General features: G+C 38.9%; 2 protein-coding genes across 2 annotated transcripts; both read left to right on the forward strand.

The window, feature by feature from the left end:
- The first annotated feature begins 1,825 nt into the window (after positions 1 to 1,825).
- LOC102706098 (wall-associated receptor kinase 2-like) lies at positions 1,826 to 5,118 on the forward strand. The gene is made up of 3 exons (XM_006653238.3): positions 1,826 to 2,792; positions 3,339 to 3,500; positions 3,588 to 5,118. The coding sequence occupies exons 1-3, from the start codon at positions 1,826 to 1,828 to the stop codon at positions 4,772 to 4,774; spliced, it is 2,316 nt and encodes a 771-aa protein (XP_006653301.2). The 3' UTR covers positions 4,775 to 5,118.
- Positions 5,119 to 10,522: 5,404 nt separating this feature from the next.
- LOC102706378 (wall-associated receptor kinase-like 8) lies at positions 10,523 to 16,814 on the forward strand. Its single transcript, XM_006653239.2, has 4 exons — positions 10,523 to 11,465; positions 12,813 to 13,304; positions 15,336 to 15,482; positions 15,581 to 16,814. Exons 1-4 carry the CDS (start codon positions 10,523 to 10,525, stop codon positions 16,810 to 16,812), a joined length of 2,814 nt encoding a protein of 937 aa, XP_006653302.2. The 3' UTR covers positions 16,813 to 16,814.
- The last annotated feature ends 1,000 nt before the right edge of the window (positions 16,815 to 17,814 follow it).

The following is a 17,814-nucleotide window of genomic DNA, read 5'->3' on the forward strand; positions in this document are numbered from 1 at the left end:
TATTAAACAATTACATACGTTATAAATATACGTATCAAATCGTGGAGCGAGCAGCAATTTTGCATAAAACCCCTTTCTGCTCTGAGGCAAAACACAAAAAATCGTCATCGCGTTCGCTGCCGTCTGCCACGCCGTGTGCCAAGTAGGCTTTCCGCCCTTCCAGAGGGCGGCAGGCGGTTAGATTGTGATTTTTCGAAATAAAAATTCAAATTTCTGAATTATTTAATAAATAAAATTAAAAGTCCAAAGAATTCAACTAGAAAGCACCAACTGCCATCGAAATATAACCCAAAAACAAACAGGCCCAAGCCATTCTATCTTCTACGTTCTACACGATTTATGGGCCTTACGGCCTACGAAACTCATGCCCTCATCTGAATGGGGCCATGCATGCCCCACGGCTCAAAAGTAAAAATAATGAGAACCGTAAAATATCGCACAAATTGATAATCTGTTACCTAACATCTTTATCTAACAAAACAAACACAACATTAAGTGCTACTCTCTCTGTTTTCTAATACAAGACTTTCTAGATCCTAATAAATCTTGAAACATATATAAATTATATATGCTAATCAATGAATGAATTTAGACAATAATAACAAGCCCTAATAAATAAAGGATGCACTAAATACTAAATACGTTTTACCTCTTACACTGCACAAATTATACCAGATCTGGTGGCCTCTCAATTTTACACATCAGATCTTGTACCGATGTAGAATTGATGGGTGACACGATCGGTGACGTCCGGCTGTGTAGATGTGGTGACTTTTGGCCATTCAAAGCATCACGTGATAATAACAGTTTTGATGGTGCCAAAACTAATTTAATTTGCTGAAACTTCTCCCTCACGTCTCTGGGAAAACCTCCTAATAACGGTGTCTCGCAGTCCAAATATATAATTAACGGCGAATAAACTGAAGGAATCTCCTGCATTTCGTTGTGTGATCGACAATAATAGTTTGATGGTGTCAGAGCTTTAGAGGGGATCGCAAGAGAGCAGCAATAATTAATCCCTTCTTGTGTGGAGGATGGTCCGTAAGGGAATCCTATAATACTACTCCATAGTTTGCGCATTATTTTCTTGAATAGGTTTACGGTGGTATATATATTAATAGTATTATAGTAGGCTATGTTCTTTTATAGATGAACAACAAAAGACCAAATATTACGTGATTTTCTGATAACTATTTAACATTCCAAACAACAATTGAACTAATAAAAAGTAATGTGCGGACGTGCGGTTGGCCAAGACGACCGCACGGGAAAATGCGATTATCCTGTGCGATCGTTTTAAGATGCCCACACGGGAAAATGCATCTTCCCGTGCGGGTAACGGCTCAACGTTGGTCATTTGATTTTTTTCGGGCGCCGCCACTTACGTCCCGATCGGAAATAAAAGGGGCCTAGTGTTCAAAAAAATCATTTCTGTAGCAGTGCCAATATCATATATTTAGATATGGAGGGAATGTTTTCGTAGACATGCTAGTTGGGGCATGCGTCCGATCACTCGAAAAACCATGTTCTAACTGTAAAATTTGTTTTATGTAGGAGTGACGTACAGTTTCATCCGTTCCAAAGTATTAGGTAAACTTGCGAACATGACCAAGAACAAGTCCATGATTCTGAACTTACAAAATCGAGTCACTAATCAGCCAGTTTTAAAAAACCACTGAGCCTAGTTTGTATTGTCAACCGTGCACACTATCTATTACTGCAAAACTCTGCAAGTCGCACTGGCTGACGACGTTGGCTACTACTACTACCATAAATTTTAGTACCACAAGAATTCTCCCATTCTTCCTCATTGACATGGTCTATGATGCGTGCAAGTGCAACATCTTTGCTACTGTCTCTCGCCGTCGCAACCGCGGCATGCCTCTCCGCCGCCGCCGCCGCCGCAGTCGCACAGCCGCCACAGTCATCATGCCGGAGAAAATGCGGCGACGTAGACATCCCTTACCCGTTCGGCATCGACGACGACGCGCCCGGCTGCTACCTGGGGCACGGCGGCGGCAGCTACGGCTTCAACGTCAGCTGCAACGACACCGGCGACGGCGTGCTCAAGCCGTTCATCTGGGACGTCGAGCTGCTCGGCGTCTCGCTGCTGGACGGCGAGGTCCGGATCCTGATGAGCATCGCCTCCTACTGCTACAACCGGTCCTCCGGCGCCATGGACGACCCCGACAACAACTGGGCGCTGGACTTCACCTCCTCGCCGTACAGGTTCTCCCACACGCGCAACACGTTCACGGCCATCGGGTGCAGGGCGCTCGCCTACATCGGCGGCGACAACGTCGACGCCGACGTCGGCAGCCTGACCACCGGGTGCGTGGCCACGTGTCGGCCGGGCGACCTCGCCAACCTCACCGCCGGCGGCGCCTGCTCCGGCATAGGCTGCTGCCAGACGTCAATCCCCATGGGGCTCCAGTACTACTTCGTCTGGTTCGACGACCGCTTCAACACCACGAGCATACACCGCACGAGCCGCTGCAGCTACGCGGCGCTCATGGAGAGCTCGTCGGCGTTCAGGTTCTCGCCGGACTACGTTACCTCGTCGGCGTTCAACGACAGCTTCAACGGGCAGGCGCCGCTGATCTTGGATTGGTCCGTCGGCAGCGAGAGCTGCGAGCAGGCGAGGCGAAATGGTCGTCCGGACTCGTACGCGTGCAGAAGCAGCAACAGCGAGTGTGTTGACTCGCCCAGCGGGACAGGATACATCTGCAATTGCTCCAGAGGATTCAGAGGAAATCCCTACCTGAATCCATCGGATCCCAACAGCTGCCAAGGTGAAATTTTTTAGTTAGTGTGTTCTGATTTAGATAATATATAGTTAATCTTAGTTTAGACTTCAAGTGGGGTTAAGCAGAAATGAAAAGCAGAGCATGTTTAAGGATCAGAGCAAATTTTTGGACACTATTTTATCTGTAGTATTTGAATTTTTTTTAAAAAGTTTTGTTACCATCGCTGAGGAGGTATTGTTAAATAACATATTTTCTAGTTAAAAGACTTAAACCAATCGGTACTAGGTAACTCAAGTTACCAAAATTTTATACTAAAAAATTGGTACCTTTATATACTTTGTGAATCAATGTATTTTTTTCTTATAAAAAACCTATATTATTAATTTCATATTTTGGTAAATGATGTAAATATAATCCATTTGATTTACTCTATTCCAAGCTGACCATTTCAAAAAAGTTCCCTTGCCCATTTCTTGTGGGGTTTTGTACTACCTGCAATGCAATGTGTGCTACCTAATCTGTACATGTCTTATTCCAATGCCATATCTTTATATTTTCATGTGAGTTCCTTATTTGTTTAACTCATTGTAGATATTGATGAGTGCATTGATCAGAACATCAGAAACAATTGCTATGGGATTTGCCGCAATACACCTGGTGGGTTCGAATGTATTTGCCCTCCGGGTACCCGAGGCAATGCTTCAGTTGGAGAATGTCAGAGAGTGCTAACACATGGAGTACTGGTTGCTATCGGTAAACATGCATTCCAATGCTCCCTCTATATTCAGTTGAAGCATGATGCTCATTTAATTCACTAATTTTGTCTTAAAAAAACTTCAGGAATCTGCTCTTCAGCATTTGTTGGGCTTTTGCTTTTCCTTGGCATAGAATGGATCAGGTATAAACGTCGTATCATCACACAAGATCTCATGAATAGGAGGGATGCATATTTTCGTCAGCATGGAGGCCAGTTGTTAATCGATATGATGAAATTAGAGAGCTGCATTTCGTTCAGGTTGTATGACAGGGAAGAAATTGAGTTGGCAACAGACAACTTCAGGGAAAGTGCAATCCTTGGTCAGGGTGGTCAGGGTACTGTTTATAAAGGCTATGATCTAGATCCTGACAATAATCCAGTTGCAATCAAGAGATGCAAGGGAGTCGATGAGAATAAGAGGATGGAATTTGGTCAGGAATTGCTCATACTTTCCCGAGTGAGGCATGAGTACATCGTAAAACTTCTTGGTTGTTGTTTGCAGTTCGAAGTTCCTGTTCTAGTATATGAATTTGTGCCGAACAGGACACTGCACTATCTGATCCATGGCCAAAGTGAGCCATCCATCAGGACATTGCAGATCAGACTGGAAATTGCTGCCCAATCAGCTGAAGCTCTTGCGTATCTGCACTCACTTGATCACCCTATTTTCCACGGGGACGTGAAGTCGGCCAACATACTTATTGGCGACAAATTTGTCGCGAAGGTTTCTGACTTTGGGTGCTCCATATTTAGGGCAGCGGCCGATGAAAATGTTAACGTAGTGAAGGGCACAATTGGCTACCTAGATCCAGAGTATCTCTTCAATTTCCAGCTGACAGATAAGAGTGACGTGTATAGTTTTGGTGTGGTTCTCCTAGAGCTCTTAACCCGAAGGAAGCCGCTCGCTAAAGAGGTGAGCCTTGCCTCTGTGTTCCAAGAGGCTATGAAGAAGGGAGACCTTGATCAGATCATAGATAGGGAAATTCTGCACGAGGATAACATGGAATTGCTACACGAATTCGCAGAACTGGCAAGCCAGTGCTTGGTAATGGAGGGTGAGAACAGACCAGAGATGAGCCGTGTGGCACAGACACTTTGGCGATTGGCTGATACGGCATCGCAACAGCAGACTGATGCATTTCAGGGTATTGGCTCACTCAGATTGTTGGGAAACTCAAGTGCTAGCATCTCGGACTCAGGCTATTCTACTGTTGAAACAACAGGGTATGACAGCAGGAAGACATCTATGAGCATTGGTTTTGCTAGATAAGGGCATTTCTAATGTATATGAACTGAACTCAATCGTCTGATAGAAAAGTTTTTGTTTGAGCTACTTTGTTAATGTATATTGAGATTTATGTTTCTATGTCCCTCTGATATTGTTCAACGTGGATGGAGCAAGAGCTTACCAACGACCACGATATATAGCTAGCATACGGTGGTGTTGTGAAGATGAAAGCTGTGTAGAACATGCGGCTTTAGTTTGATATGGTAGAAATAGTAAAAAAATTCCATACGTTTGTACTAGAAACAGATATGTGCATATTTTAGTCCTAGCATGTTTATCTTGAGAGTGCCAAAATAATTCCCTTTTTAAACTGAGTTATATATACATCATGCACCAAAATGAAAACCATGTCATGATGGGTGGATAATATCAGAAGAGTAAAGTTCAGATAAACGTATCCAACTTGTGTGCACAAATATGATGGGTGGATTATGGATAATATCAGAAGAATAAAGTACACCAATAATACTTAAACTTGTGAGACGATGTATCATTGAGATCATGCATATATTAAACCATGAGAATAAAGATCTCTGTCTCAGAGTTTATTAAAGTATGCCATCTCATCCAAAAGTTATCATGTCCCCTTTAATTAGGACGTTATGTGACACGCAGAGCATCTCCAAATTTGCTCTCCGTTTGTTCAATTGGCAAGTTGCTCTCTATGTTTCATAGTGCTTCAACGGTCTCTCCATCTACCAGCTTCATTGTGACAGTGGGGCCCATATATCAGTCTTTCATGAAATTAATCTTTCTCTGGTTCCGTATTGAACTTCCCTCCCCGAACGAAAACCGCATCCACCCTCACTCGCAGGAGGATGTTCCCACCACCGGCAGCAATGATCGTCGTCGTCATTTCACTGGCTCCTACGCGTATTGACCGCTTAGAGGCGGGCTTCAAGTGGAGTTCAGGGTGGAGTCGGAGGCAGGGCGCTAGCTAGGGGCTAGATATGGCAGGGACGAGTGATTGAGAAGGGAGACCAAGGAGGGAACGGGTCGGCTCGTGATGGCACAATGGACTCAGCTAAATGTAGTTTTGGGGCTAGAGCTTGGGGCCCCATGGTGACGTCGTTGTTCTACTCCCGCCATCAGAAGTTGTGTAGTTATAGCCTCGTAGGAGGAAGAGTGAGCGGGAAAAAGGGAAATAGTATGGTTAAATTTTGCAAGCGCCAACTAGCTTTTGGCAAGCCAGATAGCTTGGCGAGCCAGATGGCCGATCTATTGGAGGAGACTTTCTTGCTATATTTGCTAAAATTTGGTACACAGAGAGCCAGAGCCAGAGCCAGATCCAGATAGATATGCTGTTGGAGATGCTCCTGCCGTTATGTTTCTTTATTTCACTATTAATTTTGTGGTGAATGTTTTTAATGCCCTAGATAATTTAGGTTTGAATAAGCTCGAAAAACGATTGAACATTTTGTTTTAGTTCACAATGTGTGCATTTTTACGTAACTAATGATACTAAATAAATGATTAGTGTGAAAAATTTTGACATAAATTTTAAAAATAACAAATGCAATAAACTAAATTTTATATTTAAAGTTTAATAGGACAATAGTTTTTTTTATCGGGAGCATTCCTTAAAAAAATATCGTGGGCATTGGTAATTCTATCTTTGTACGAATGTTCCTCATTTTTTGACCTTTTAGAAATAAAATAAATATATATTTTTTATTTCATTATATAGAACAAATTTGGTCATAAATAATGTATAACATAACGAACTCACAACTATTAATAGTCTCGTGCAAGAAACTTTTTCATTTTCAATTTCATAAATTTCTACGTTCATTCGAAGAGTAAAATGTTAATTAGACAGTCAATTGATGGGAGGGCACATGGAATGTGTCGATCAGCTGATTCCTCTAGTTCCGTGCTTAGATGCCACGGTAATAATGACTTAATACCTTGATCCATGGACCACCGTAACATGGTATAAAGATAAGACATGAGAACAGGCAATCAGTACTGAGCTACGCTTGGACCAGCACAGCCCAAATAGGCTTAATGTGCTGCTGGGTCCTGCTTGGGTTATGATATCACCCTCGCTCGCGTGTTGGCCCGACCTGTTTTCGCACTAAGCACGATGGGCCGACAGCCTAAGTCCCACTGTATGGGTACGTAGAATTGAGGTATAGGTGTTGGTTCCGTAGAACTGAGTGACAAATCAGTTAACCAACAGTTCTATAGATTGCCCACGGTATGATCTAGTTGTACAGAAACCAACATATATGATCTAGTTAAAATGTCCTGATTGTATTACATAGCTGGAACCTATACTCCCACGGTATATGCGCCGGTTTGTATTGGAAAGTAGGCATCCATATTGGACAAATGTAGTGAAATTGATGGGCCGACCGTCTCTTCATGGTGATTGGTTTTAATAATCTACTGCGGCGTTTAGACTAAATGCTCATCAGTTCAACGCCCCCTAATAATTTGTTGTGGCGTGTAGACTAAATTCTCATCGGTCAAATGTCCCTTCCCACGGGGTAGAATTTGCTGTATTATTTATTATTATTGTTGTGCAGATACGGTTGCTTCCAAAATCTAACACCCTTCGGCCCAAAATGCAACCATTTTAAGAGCCGGGGATGTGGATTAAAAAAATATGAGAATAATCAGAGCAATGTTACGAATGGTTGAGAATAGAATATAAGAGAGAAAATTAAATGTAGAATTGTTTGATTGGTTGAAATGATAAGATAGATGAAAAAATATCCTTAATTTAGAATAAATCTTAGGCAGTATAAACAGCTTCATTTGACATGGTGGGAGTAAGACCATGAAGTTTGCGAAAAGAAAATTTTTGGTGTCATATGGACGTTTAATCAGATGTCAGAATGAGTTTTCGAACATGAATGAAAAAAGAACTTCATACCTTACCTGAAAACCGCGAGACAATTCTTTTGATCCTAATTAATCTGTTATTAGCATGCGCGGGTTACTGTAGCACTTATGGCTAATCATGGACTAATTAGGCTCGCAAGATTTGTCTCACGATTTCTTCATAACTGCGTAATTAGTTTTTTCTTCATCTATGTTTAATGCTCCATTTAAATATCCAAAGATTTAATGTGATGTTTTTTTTAAAAAAAATGGAACAAAACACCCCCTAATACAATTTGTTTGGATTCGATGAAAGTCTTTTCGGACCACCTTTGATTGACTTGGAATTGACTAGAGATAGTGGCGCCATTGAAGTACAAGGTTTAGAAGCTAACACCATATATTTTACTTTCATATTTTGTAATACCGACCTCACCCAGGACCGCTCCAATTCAAAACTACGGTTGGATCTATCATTGGTGCGGTAGCAGCAACTACTCCCTCTATAACACGAGAGAACTTTTCCTTTACTTAAAAAAAATTAATGATGAGCAAATTAAATAGTTTTTTCATCTTTAGATGAGTAGGGCTTTCGATGAGAAGACTGTTCAGGGTCAGTGGAGGAAATTTATATTAAAAATTACGGATGTGACAACTAATATTCGTAAATCATGTATATAGTGTGACAGTCAGCGTTCAACTTTTGTTCCGTGAAATGAAAGAGCGTCTATCAGTAGTCTCTTTCATTCCACAGTTTTATAGACTTGAGAGATCATTAAATTTTTGCATGAGAGTAATTGCTGCATGAGAGAAAAATAGGAGGTAGAAGAAAAGTTTGGCTTCAATGTACTTTCATTCGGCTTTTATTTACTTGGAACAACGCCAGGAGCCTTTCAATGGAATGAAAGGGTTCTTTTCTTTTTCCTAATTAAATTCTTGCCATGTTATAAAAAAAATCCGATGTGACACTTAATTAATGTTAAATGAAAAAGTCACTGAGAATGGCCTTAGCCAGTTGTCAGAATTCATGTGGTAACCTGATCTTTATATATATTCCCTCCATGTTTTTTATATAACATCGTTGACTTTTATATTTATATTTGACTATTTATTTTATTAAAAATATATATAATTATTGATTATTTTATTATAATTTAACAGTGAAAGAGTATATCGTTTTGCTGTTGGCTCTAGCTGCATTCTGTTAAGAAATAAGATATATGGATGATTAATTAGCACACGTCACTTGAGCTTAGTACGAAGAAACACCTATTCCCTACTATGATGAGTTCATACCTATTAACAAGAGACATCTCTTCACTAATGAAATATGTTCACACCTTGTTCACACTCCTTCTTCCTCTTGTAATCATCTTTGTACAAAGGATTAATAGAATATTATGTGAGCCAAATGATGTGCACATCCCAATATTGGTACAATGGGTCACGTTCACTTATTTGACAATCAAATTGTGATTTTTCTTAAATGATGATCAAATTGTAATACATGTAGTATAATTTATACATAATTAATAAATATGGAGTTGTATCCATGTTGCACTAAATTGAACACTTTATTGGTTTAGATTTGAAATTCAAAATTAACAATAAGTGATGCTATTTCAATTAAATAATGCGTTATAATTTAAAATAAGTTGCTATCAATTCTTTTGTATATCTTGCATATTGGTATGAGATACCCCAATGCAACAGACGGGTTCGCGGTTACTCATAACAATTTGTTGGCAAAAGTTCGATACACGTGTTATACGTATTTGAAAAGCAAATGCTGAAAAATACATTACATCGAAAACAATATAAAATGAACTGTACAGTTAGGTTTTAAAATTTAAAATTTTGCAGCAATAAACTAAAGAGGCCTAGAAACTTTGCTGTGATTTGGCTTCAATAATTTATTGCAGTGTTTTAGATGACATGTTCTTCCGCTATAATTAAAGGGGAGTCCACTAGTCAATGCCCCCCTTATCATGGGGTAGAATATTATGGCGGTTTCTTTCATAATCCAAATTCAATTTCTTTGGATACGACGAAACCCTTTCCAGGGTTTTGTTGACTGATATGGTATTGACTAGATAGATATTGTAATATTATCGATGAGCCCTATAGATATTTATGACTATAAATCTCAACGTGTTGTGTTTTAGGCGGAGGAAGCTTAGGTCTTGGGTTTTGTTTAGTTCCCAATTTTTTTTTCCAAAACCACCGCATCAAATTTTTAGACATTTAAATGGAGTATTAAATATAGATAAAACAAAAAACTAATTGCATAATTATAGGAGAAATATTGAGACAAATCTTTTAAGCCGAATTAGTCCACGATTTGCTATAAGTGCTATAGTAACTAACATGTACTAATGACGGTTTAATTAGGCTCAAAAAATCCGTCTCGTGGTTTCCAGACGAGCTGTGAAATTCGTTTTTTCATTTGTGTTCGAAAACCCCTTCTGACGTTCGATCAAACATTCGATGTGACACTTTCTTTAAAAACTTTTACCATCTAAACGTGGCTTTAATTAGTGGACGTGTGGTGCGTCTATCCTTCCTTGGGGAGGACCAATCCACTTACTACAAAACTACAATTGGATTAATTAGTTACTGGTTGTATGGTAGCAAGAGGCAAGAGTGCCAATATGAAGCACTCCCTTTATAAATGAGATTTGCTCCGGTTAAACAAACATTCCATGGATAGAAACGATTTAGTATCTTGAGATATCGATATCTCGAGATACTTTTTTTAACATGAACAAATCTCTTTATAAATACAACAACAGCATGTATTGGAGACTAAAAACAAGCAAATCAAGCATCGCTGATTCGCTGTGCTGCTGTCCCTTCACTATACACTCTCAAGCACACCAAGAGGGGCAAGGAGCTAGCGAGATGCTGAGCCGTCAGCACCTGCTGCTGCTCGTCTCCCTGCTGCTGCTGATCACACCAAGCCAAGAAGGCCATGGCGGCAGGGCTCCCTCCAAGGCGGCGGCGGCGGCGGCGCTAGCCGGTTGCCGGAATTCGTGCGGCGACCTGACCTTCGTGTACCCCTTTGGCGTCGGCTCCGGCTGCTTCCGGAGCCCCGACTTCGAGCTCATCTGCGACACCACCACGCGGCCCCCGAAGCTCTCCTTCCGCGACGGTGTCACCCTGGTCACCCGGAGCATCAACATCGTCACCACGGAGTACATGGGATCCAGCACGGAAGCCTCCGTCAGCGTCGCTTTCTCCGACGCAATCTACACGGGGAACGCGTCCGTCGTCTCGTGGTCATTGACCCCGAAGCCGATTGGGGATTCCTTCGTCTCTGTCTACCTGTCGGGGCTAAGTTTCTTCGGCTGTGGGTTTGATGTTCACTGGTTGAACCGCCCGTCGAGTGGAGGAGGAACGCCGAACTGCACAGCGACGTGTCCTCAAGGAGGAGGAGGAGAAAGCACGGCCGGTACGGTGCCTTCTGCTGAACAAAGCTGCAACGGCACTGGATGCTGCAGTATCTACTTTGGTGACAACACGATTGGGTATGCATCTACCGTCGAATTCAGAATCGTCCGCCGCAGAGACAATGGTCGTGAATCACGCCATAGGCAAAGCTCGTTACGGGACACGATCTATGTCACAGATATCTTCGATCAGCAGACTATCAGCTGGAAAATCGTCGATCAACCGGACTGCCCAAGTGCCCGTAAACACCGGACGAGCTATGCTTGTGTCAGCAACAAGAGCATTTGCGTCGACATGGGGCATTCGCACTTCGAGCAAAATGGGTACAACTGCAGGTGTCGCAGTGGCTACACGGGCAATCCTTATATTCTGGACGGTTGCTCACCAGATAATGGTAAATCAAGTAATCTCCAAACCCAATGTTTTTATTCATAGCATTTGTTTGAATAGACAGGGTTGGATTATATATCCCATAAGAACTACTCCATCCATTTTTTTTTACAATGTTGGTTTTTCGATCAGCGTTTGAGCGCTCGTCTTTTAATGATTTATGTGTAAATATGTAAAATTATAAGTCACGCTAAAATCGCGCGACCAGTGCTGCTCTAGCCCACCCCATCATTGGTAGGTCTACTGTGCGAATGTGAGCACGCACGCATCGTGCGAACAAGGGCTCCTACCTCACATCGAGGCTTTTTCAATTTTTATATTCTAATCCGTTACATTTTGGTTTTATATGTTGACCATGAAATGATTATAAATAACCATATTTTCCATCACTTGCAACCATCAATACTAGCGTACTGCGTACCTATAAGGGCCACAAGTATTTCACCTGAAATATACTGAACAATTGAAATGGATTGCAGTCAAATTTGAATAAATGTAAAATTGATGAAACCGCATTATCATCAACACATTAAGTACTTATATCGATCTCCAATTTGAAATCAAAGTTTGAATTTTTTAATCAAAAAAATTCTTGAAGTTACCCGAAACTTACTGCCACAAAAGGATTTGAAAACAAGATTTCTTTGAGAGAGAATTGCTAACAAATTTTTGTTCTCTAAATTTAGTATTCATATCAAAGTTTCAAGTTTGAATTTTGGCATCCTAGAGTGGAACATGCTACTGTTGAGATATATAGTGGTTAAGTCATCTTTAACTATTAGCATCTTGCCCATGGGTTGCAACGGGATTTATAAAAAATATAATTCGTATGTTATTAATATTATTTTAGCATGTTTCATCTCTCAATTACTGCCGATATTTGTTACTGACATGTGCGACTATTCATCGCACAGTTTTTTCTCTCATAAAAAATAGAGAATTAGTGACGTTGATTGGCATGTAGTTGTATAGTCTTTTTTTTATTTTTAAAATCAGTGTGTTGGTGGGGTGGTTAGTAAATTCACTGTCGCTAGCCACCACCATCGGAAATATTTATAGGAGTAAATAACGTTCAGCTCACAGATCTATCAATTTGCATATATAATATATAAAACTGCACATGCATTTGGAATAATTTCACATCATATTTTACTTGTATGCGTCAATTAACAATTATTTAAATTTAGATTATACTTTTTGCGTCACCATTTGGAAAAGTGAATATGGGATAGATACATAACACAAATTTGGTCATTTAGTGGATAGGTAGTTCGATCTGGATATATATATGTATGGAAATTTCCATGGTTATATTCATGACAGTAACCAAATTTATTTTCATTGGAACTAGGTTATAATCCATATCAGCAGAAGACTAATTGTACTCGCCAGTGTGGGAATATCAGTGTTCCATTCCCGTTCGGCTTGGAAGAAGGTTGTTATGCAAGGAAACAGTTCTACCTCTCCTGCACAAATGCGACTTCGTCCACCCTTGTGTTGGACGGTTTGGGTTCGACCTACAATGTGACAAACATATCTGTGGACAAAGGGCTTATTGAATACGTTAGCCCCAAAACTGCTGCTGAAACCGATATCTACAGGTATGCTGATGATGGGCTACAACAAAGTCTTTATGTTTATGTGAGCACACCAGTTGTTCCTGTGCAATGGTTTGCGGCCCATCTAACCTGTCAAGATGCAAAACGAAACAGCTCCGGGTATGCCTGTGTAAGCACCCACAGTGAGTGTATAACAACCAAAGCTTCTGATAGTTATGTCGGTTACCGATGCAAATGTGGTCAGGGATACCAAGGGAATCCATACATAAGCAATGGTTGCGTCGGTATGTACCCCCCTGCTTCATATCAAAACATGGTGAAAAGTGCAGTTAATATGTCATTATGGTACTTTATCCTTTAACTTAGAGCAAGTTCAAATAGTATAGCCAACAACTAGCTCCAAATCATATATACAAATCATATATAGTCAATTCATACAATAATTAACTATAAAACATATACAGCACTATTAATACCGGTTACATATGTCATACATATATTGCGTCTTGGTGTCTGTGCTGCAGCTGACTATAAATTTCTAGCTCGATTTTCTTCAATTCTCTCTCATACCTTATTTCCTTAAAATATGTTTATAGCTGGTGTATAGTCTGCCATTGTACCTGCTCTTACTATCCATGGAAAAGATAACAAACCATCGCTTACAGATCATATTGTAAAATATTTTAATTTATTTTCTTAAATCAGGCATATAAATTTGACAAAGTTTATAGGAAACCATAGTAACATATATAACATCAAATTAGTTTCATTAAATTTATCGTTGAATATATTTTTGATGCTATATTTATTTTGTCTAAAAATATTGTTATATTTTCCTATAAGCATAGTCAAACATGAAGATATTCGACATAGTCAATGTAAAAACATATTACACTAAGATATGCGAATTTATGGAAGTATTTTGTTAAGGAAAAAATCCATGTACAAGAATGTTAGGGAAAAAATAGTGATTATCGGCAAAAAGAAGCACTATATGACTCCTACGAGATCTATGGTATAGTAAGAGCAGGTCAGTTTGGCTAGCCAATTTTGGCTAGTTGGGGACCTAGTTTGGCTAGTCAGATGGTTTGGCCATCTGGATAGCAAGTTTGTTGGAGTGCCATTTTTTATTAAAATAGCTAAATTTTGGCTTAAAGAGTGGGATGAGCTTGCTGTTGGAGATGCTCTAACGTGCAACTAATGATCAATTACCATAATGGACATTTAAGACGCCAAATAGAAAAGGGTATACAAGTTATCAAAAAAATCATCAGAATATAGAAAGGATAACGTAAAATTATATGGGTACATAGGAAATTGATTTTTTTTAACATGGGTAGTATTTTTACGACAAAATTTCTCTTGTAATATTGAACTTTTGTGTCATTTTCCATAGTAAGCACCAAAAATATGTTTTTAGCACCAAATATTATTACCGTTATGTTAATATTTTCAATGTTATGATCATTATTTTAACATTTTCAAGTAGATAAAGTTTCAGAATCACACTTTATCCCTGTGCCAAATCACAAGCTATAAGCGTTTATATTTTTTTGTCATTCCAAACATGCAGAAATAGAAAGCATTGCAAGACTAACTATATAGTGAAAATTTCAAAGATTTCGAAAAATATTACACAGAAAATTTTCAACAATATTTTTTGTTAAAAAAATTTTGTTGCATACATATTACAAATATTATTGGAAATCATACACATTTGGGGGACATAAAAATCAAGATATCCAAAATTTTAAAAAATAGAAAGAATATAAACAATTTTTCGTTTATTTAAAAAATAATAAATTGAAAAAATGTATTGTTTAGGGTAAAAATTGTTTCCATAATTTTAGCTCTTCTGTTGTTTGAAAATGTTAAAATAATTACCATTTTGTATCTTAGTAAAATACTAAACAAACAGAGTATTCGATGGTAATGACACATTTTTGGCCTGTTCTACTTCGTCCATTCAAATTACTTGTCATTCTAGTTTTGTCCTAGATGAAACATTTGTATATTTGACCATTGATTTAGATAAAACAGTGAGATTTATTGTTCTAGATTTCTCATGAGATTTTTTTAAGATATAATTTGAATGTTCATGAACACAAAATTTTAAAACTAAAGGTCAATGACAAAAAAATGTTTTACAAAGCTAGAATGCTTTGTAATTTGATGTCCTTTTAAATATTCCTACCATTTTTTCAGAAGAAATTAGATATTGCACCTACAGATACATCTACTTAATAATCATATATATACTAGTTTCCTATTTGTGCATTAATTATATATTCAACATCCATTTGGATTTCTGACAGATATTGATGAGTGCCTTGAACCCAATGTTTGCCCTGAGATGTGCAATAATACAGTCGGAAAGTACATATGTGTTCCATGCCCTCACAAGACAGAGTATGAGCCATTGCGAAGGACTTGCATAAAAAAACACCAAAACCTTCTCCTAGGTAACATGCATTGCACCATAATTTTTTTTTCTTTGGTAAAACGAAGAGCATCAATTTTATAAATATATAAAGAAATATGATGGTTGTTTTAATGCCAGGTATTGCAATTGGTCTAAGCGTTGGCTTTGGAATTCTTCTTCTTTGCTTAAGTGGGGTTTTCCTTATTCGTCGGTGGAGAAACAATATCCAAAAACAACTAAGAAAGAGATATTTTGAGAAAAACAAAGGGCTTCTTCTACGACAGCTGATATCCTCAAATGAAAAACCAAGTGATAACAAAATTTTCTCTTTGGAAGAGCTCCAGAAGGCAACAAACAATTTTGATAGGACACGTATTCTAGGAAGCGGAGGGCATGGTATTGTCTACAAAGGCATCCTATCTGACCAACGTGTTGTTGCTATAAAAAAGCCTAAAGTCATAAAGGAAGGGGAAATTAATCAATTTATCAATGAGGTTGCCATACTTTCTCAAATAAATCATCGAAATATTGTAAAACTACATGGATGTTGTCTTGAAACAGAGGTCCCATTGTTGGTATATGACTTCATCCCGAATGGCTCACTTTTTAGGATGATTCACGCAGATGCAAGTAATGAGGAATTTTTGTCATGGAGCGATTCCATAAGAATTGCGACAGAAGCTGCAGGTGCTCTTTGTTACCTCCATTCTGCGGCATCAATGTCAGTTTTCCATCGTGATGTGAAATCCTCCAATATACTACTAGATGGAAATTACACTGCTAAAGTTTCTGATTTCGGAGCATCAAGATTGATTCCTATTGATCAAAGTCATGTTATTACAAATATACAAGGAACATTTGGATACTTGGATCCAGAATATTATCATACTGGACAGCTAAATGAGAAGAGCGATGTTTATAGTTTTGGTGTTGTTCTTGTAGAGTTGCTTCTTAGAAAAGAGGCTATATTTATAAACGAATCAGGTTCCAAAAATAACTTGTCAAACTACTTCCTTTGGGAGATAAAAACTAGACCTATCCGAGAGATAGTCGCCTCTCAAGTTCGTGAGCAAGCAACTGAAGATGAGATTAATACTGTTGCATCTCTTGCACAGGAGTGCTTAAGGCTTCGAGGCGAAGAAAGACCAACTATGAAGGAAGTGGAGATGACACTGCATTTTTTGCAAAATAAAGTTTTGAGATCATTCAATGCCAAAGAAAGTAATAAGGAAAGACGGTCAATGCAAGCTACAAGACCACCACATCATAAATATATTACAACTGATATAGGCAACAAAAAAAATTTAGAATCTTCAAGTTGCTATAAATTGGAGAAAGAGTTCATGTCATCTGCTAGTATACCACGGTAACATTGTAGGTCAAATAGCAGGTTATTTTCTTGCTATCTTCTTGTTGCCCTTTTTATGTATTTACTGTACATGCTGTCTATCCTGTATCAAAGAAAAATATTATATGTGCTCACGTTCTTTTCGTCACTAACATGCATTATCTGCATATTTTGTTGGATAATATGGCTATATATTTATAGATATATGAAGCTTTCCTAGTTGCATGTTATCTTACCAAATGACATTTTCAAAGTTGGGTACTTCACAAAACCACATAAGTTACCTCGTTATAGTACATAGCATCACAAGTGTACTTATTTCAAAGTGCAGCATGGGCTCTTAGGGCTCTCTCCGAGGATTTCTCATTAAGCAAGGAGACCAGTGGACCCTCCTTTTTGTGTTCGGCCCAAAGAGCGTAGGATTGCTTGGTAAGATCAATTTTTCCCTCAAAATTTCCATTAAAAAATTCCTCAGAAACATTTTCCAAGAGACATCTTCCTATCGAGCTTTCTGTAGCGATGTGTGATGCACGCAATGGCAAATAAACCGAACATGCTGAAACACTTGTCTGTCCATGCAACAGGCTTACCCGTGACACGATAATTTTCCACCCTGGGTTTTATGGGGTCAGACCTACCTGGCTTATGTGTATCCTGAGAGTCCATTGTTGTCTTGTCTCTACTATGAGACCGACCAATTATAGTTTGACTCCCGTGCCTTAGTGAGTTTCGCCTATTATTCTACAATTGTTTGTTTGACTATATACAATTGTTTTTTGTAATTTTCAAATAATTTAGGCACACACTTGTGCATTCACCTAACTATTCATGTATATCAAAGGCTTGGATCTTGCAAGTCTCTACTAAAAGTATTTGTGTCCAACACACGCATCTGCATATGAGCATGTGAGAAACATATCCATTTGAGAGGCACTATTCTGATTGTCAATTGGGGAAACATATCCATCTGCATATGAGCATACGAATCATGACAATCACTTCACCAAAGAATAATCCTCCTAAG

Source organism: Oryza brachyantha, chromosome 4 (assembly GCF_000231095.2).
Source record: "Oryza brachyantha chromosome 4, ObraRS2, whole genome shotgun sequence".
NCBI classification, from domain to species: domain Eukaryota; kingdom Viridiplantae; phylum Streptophyta; class Magnoliopsida; order Poales; family Poaceae; genus Oryza; species Oryza brachyantha.

Bases quoted from the DNA above. Each gene is read 5' to 3' on its own strand.
- LOC102706098 (XM_006653238.3), top strand. From the start codon at position 1,826: ATGCGTGCAAGTGCAACATCTTTGCTACTGTCTCTCGCCGTCGCAACC. The intron at 2,793-3,338 runs GTGAAATTTTTT...AACTCATTGTAG, and splicing joins GGATCCCAACAGCTGCCAAG to ATATTGATGAGTGCATTGAT. The intron at 3,501-3,587 runs GTAAACATGCAT...AAAAAACTTCAG, and splicing joins TGGAGTACTGGTTGCTATCG to GAATCTGCTCTTCAGCATTT.
- LOC102706378 (XM_006653239.2), top strand. From the start codon at position 10,523: ATGCTGAGCCGTCAGCACCTGCTGCTGCTCGTCTCCCTGCTGCTGCTG. The intron at 11,466-12,812 runs GTAAATCAAGTA...CATTGGAACTAG, and splicing joins CGGTTGCTCACCAGATAATG to GTTATAATCCATATCAGCAG. The intron at 13,305-15,335 runs GTATGTACCCCC...GATTTCTGACAG, and splicing joins CATAAGCAATGGTTGCGTCG to ATATTGATGAGTGCCTTGAA.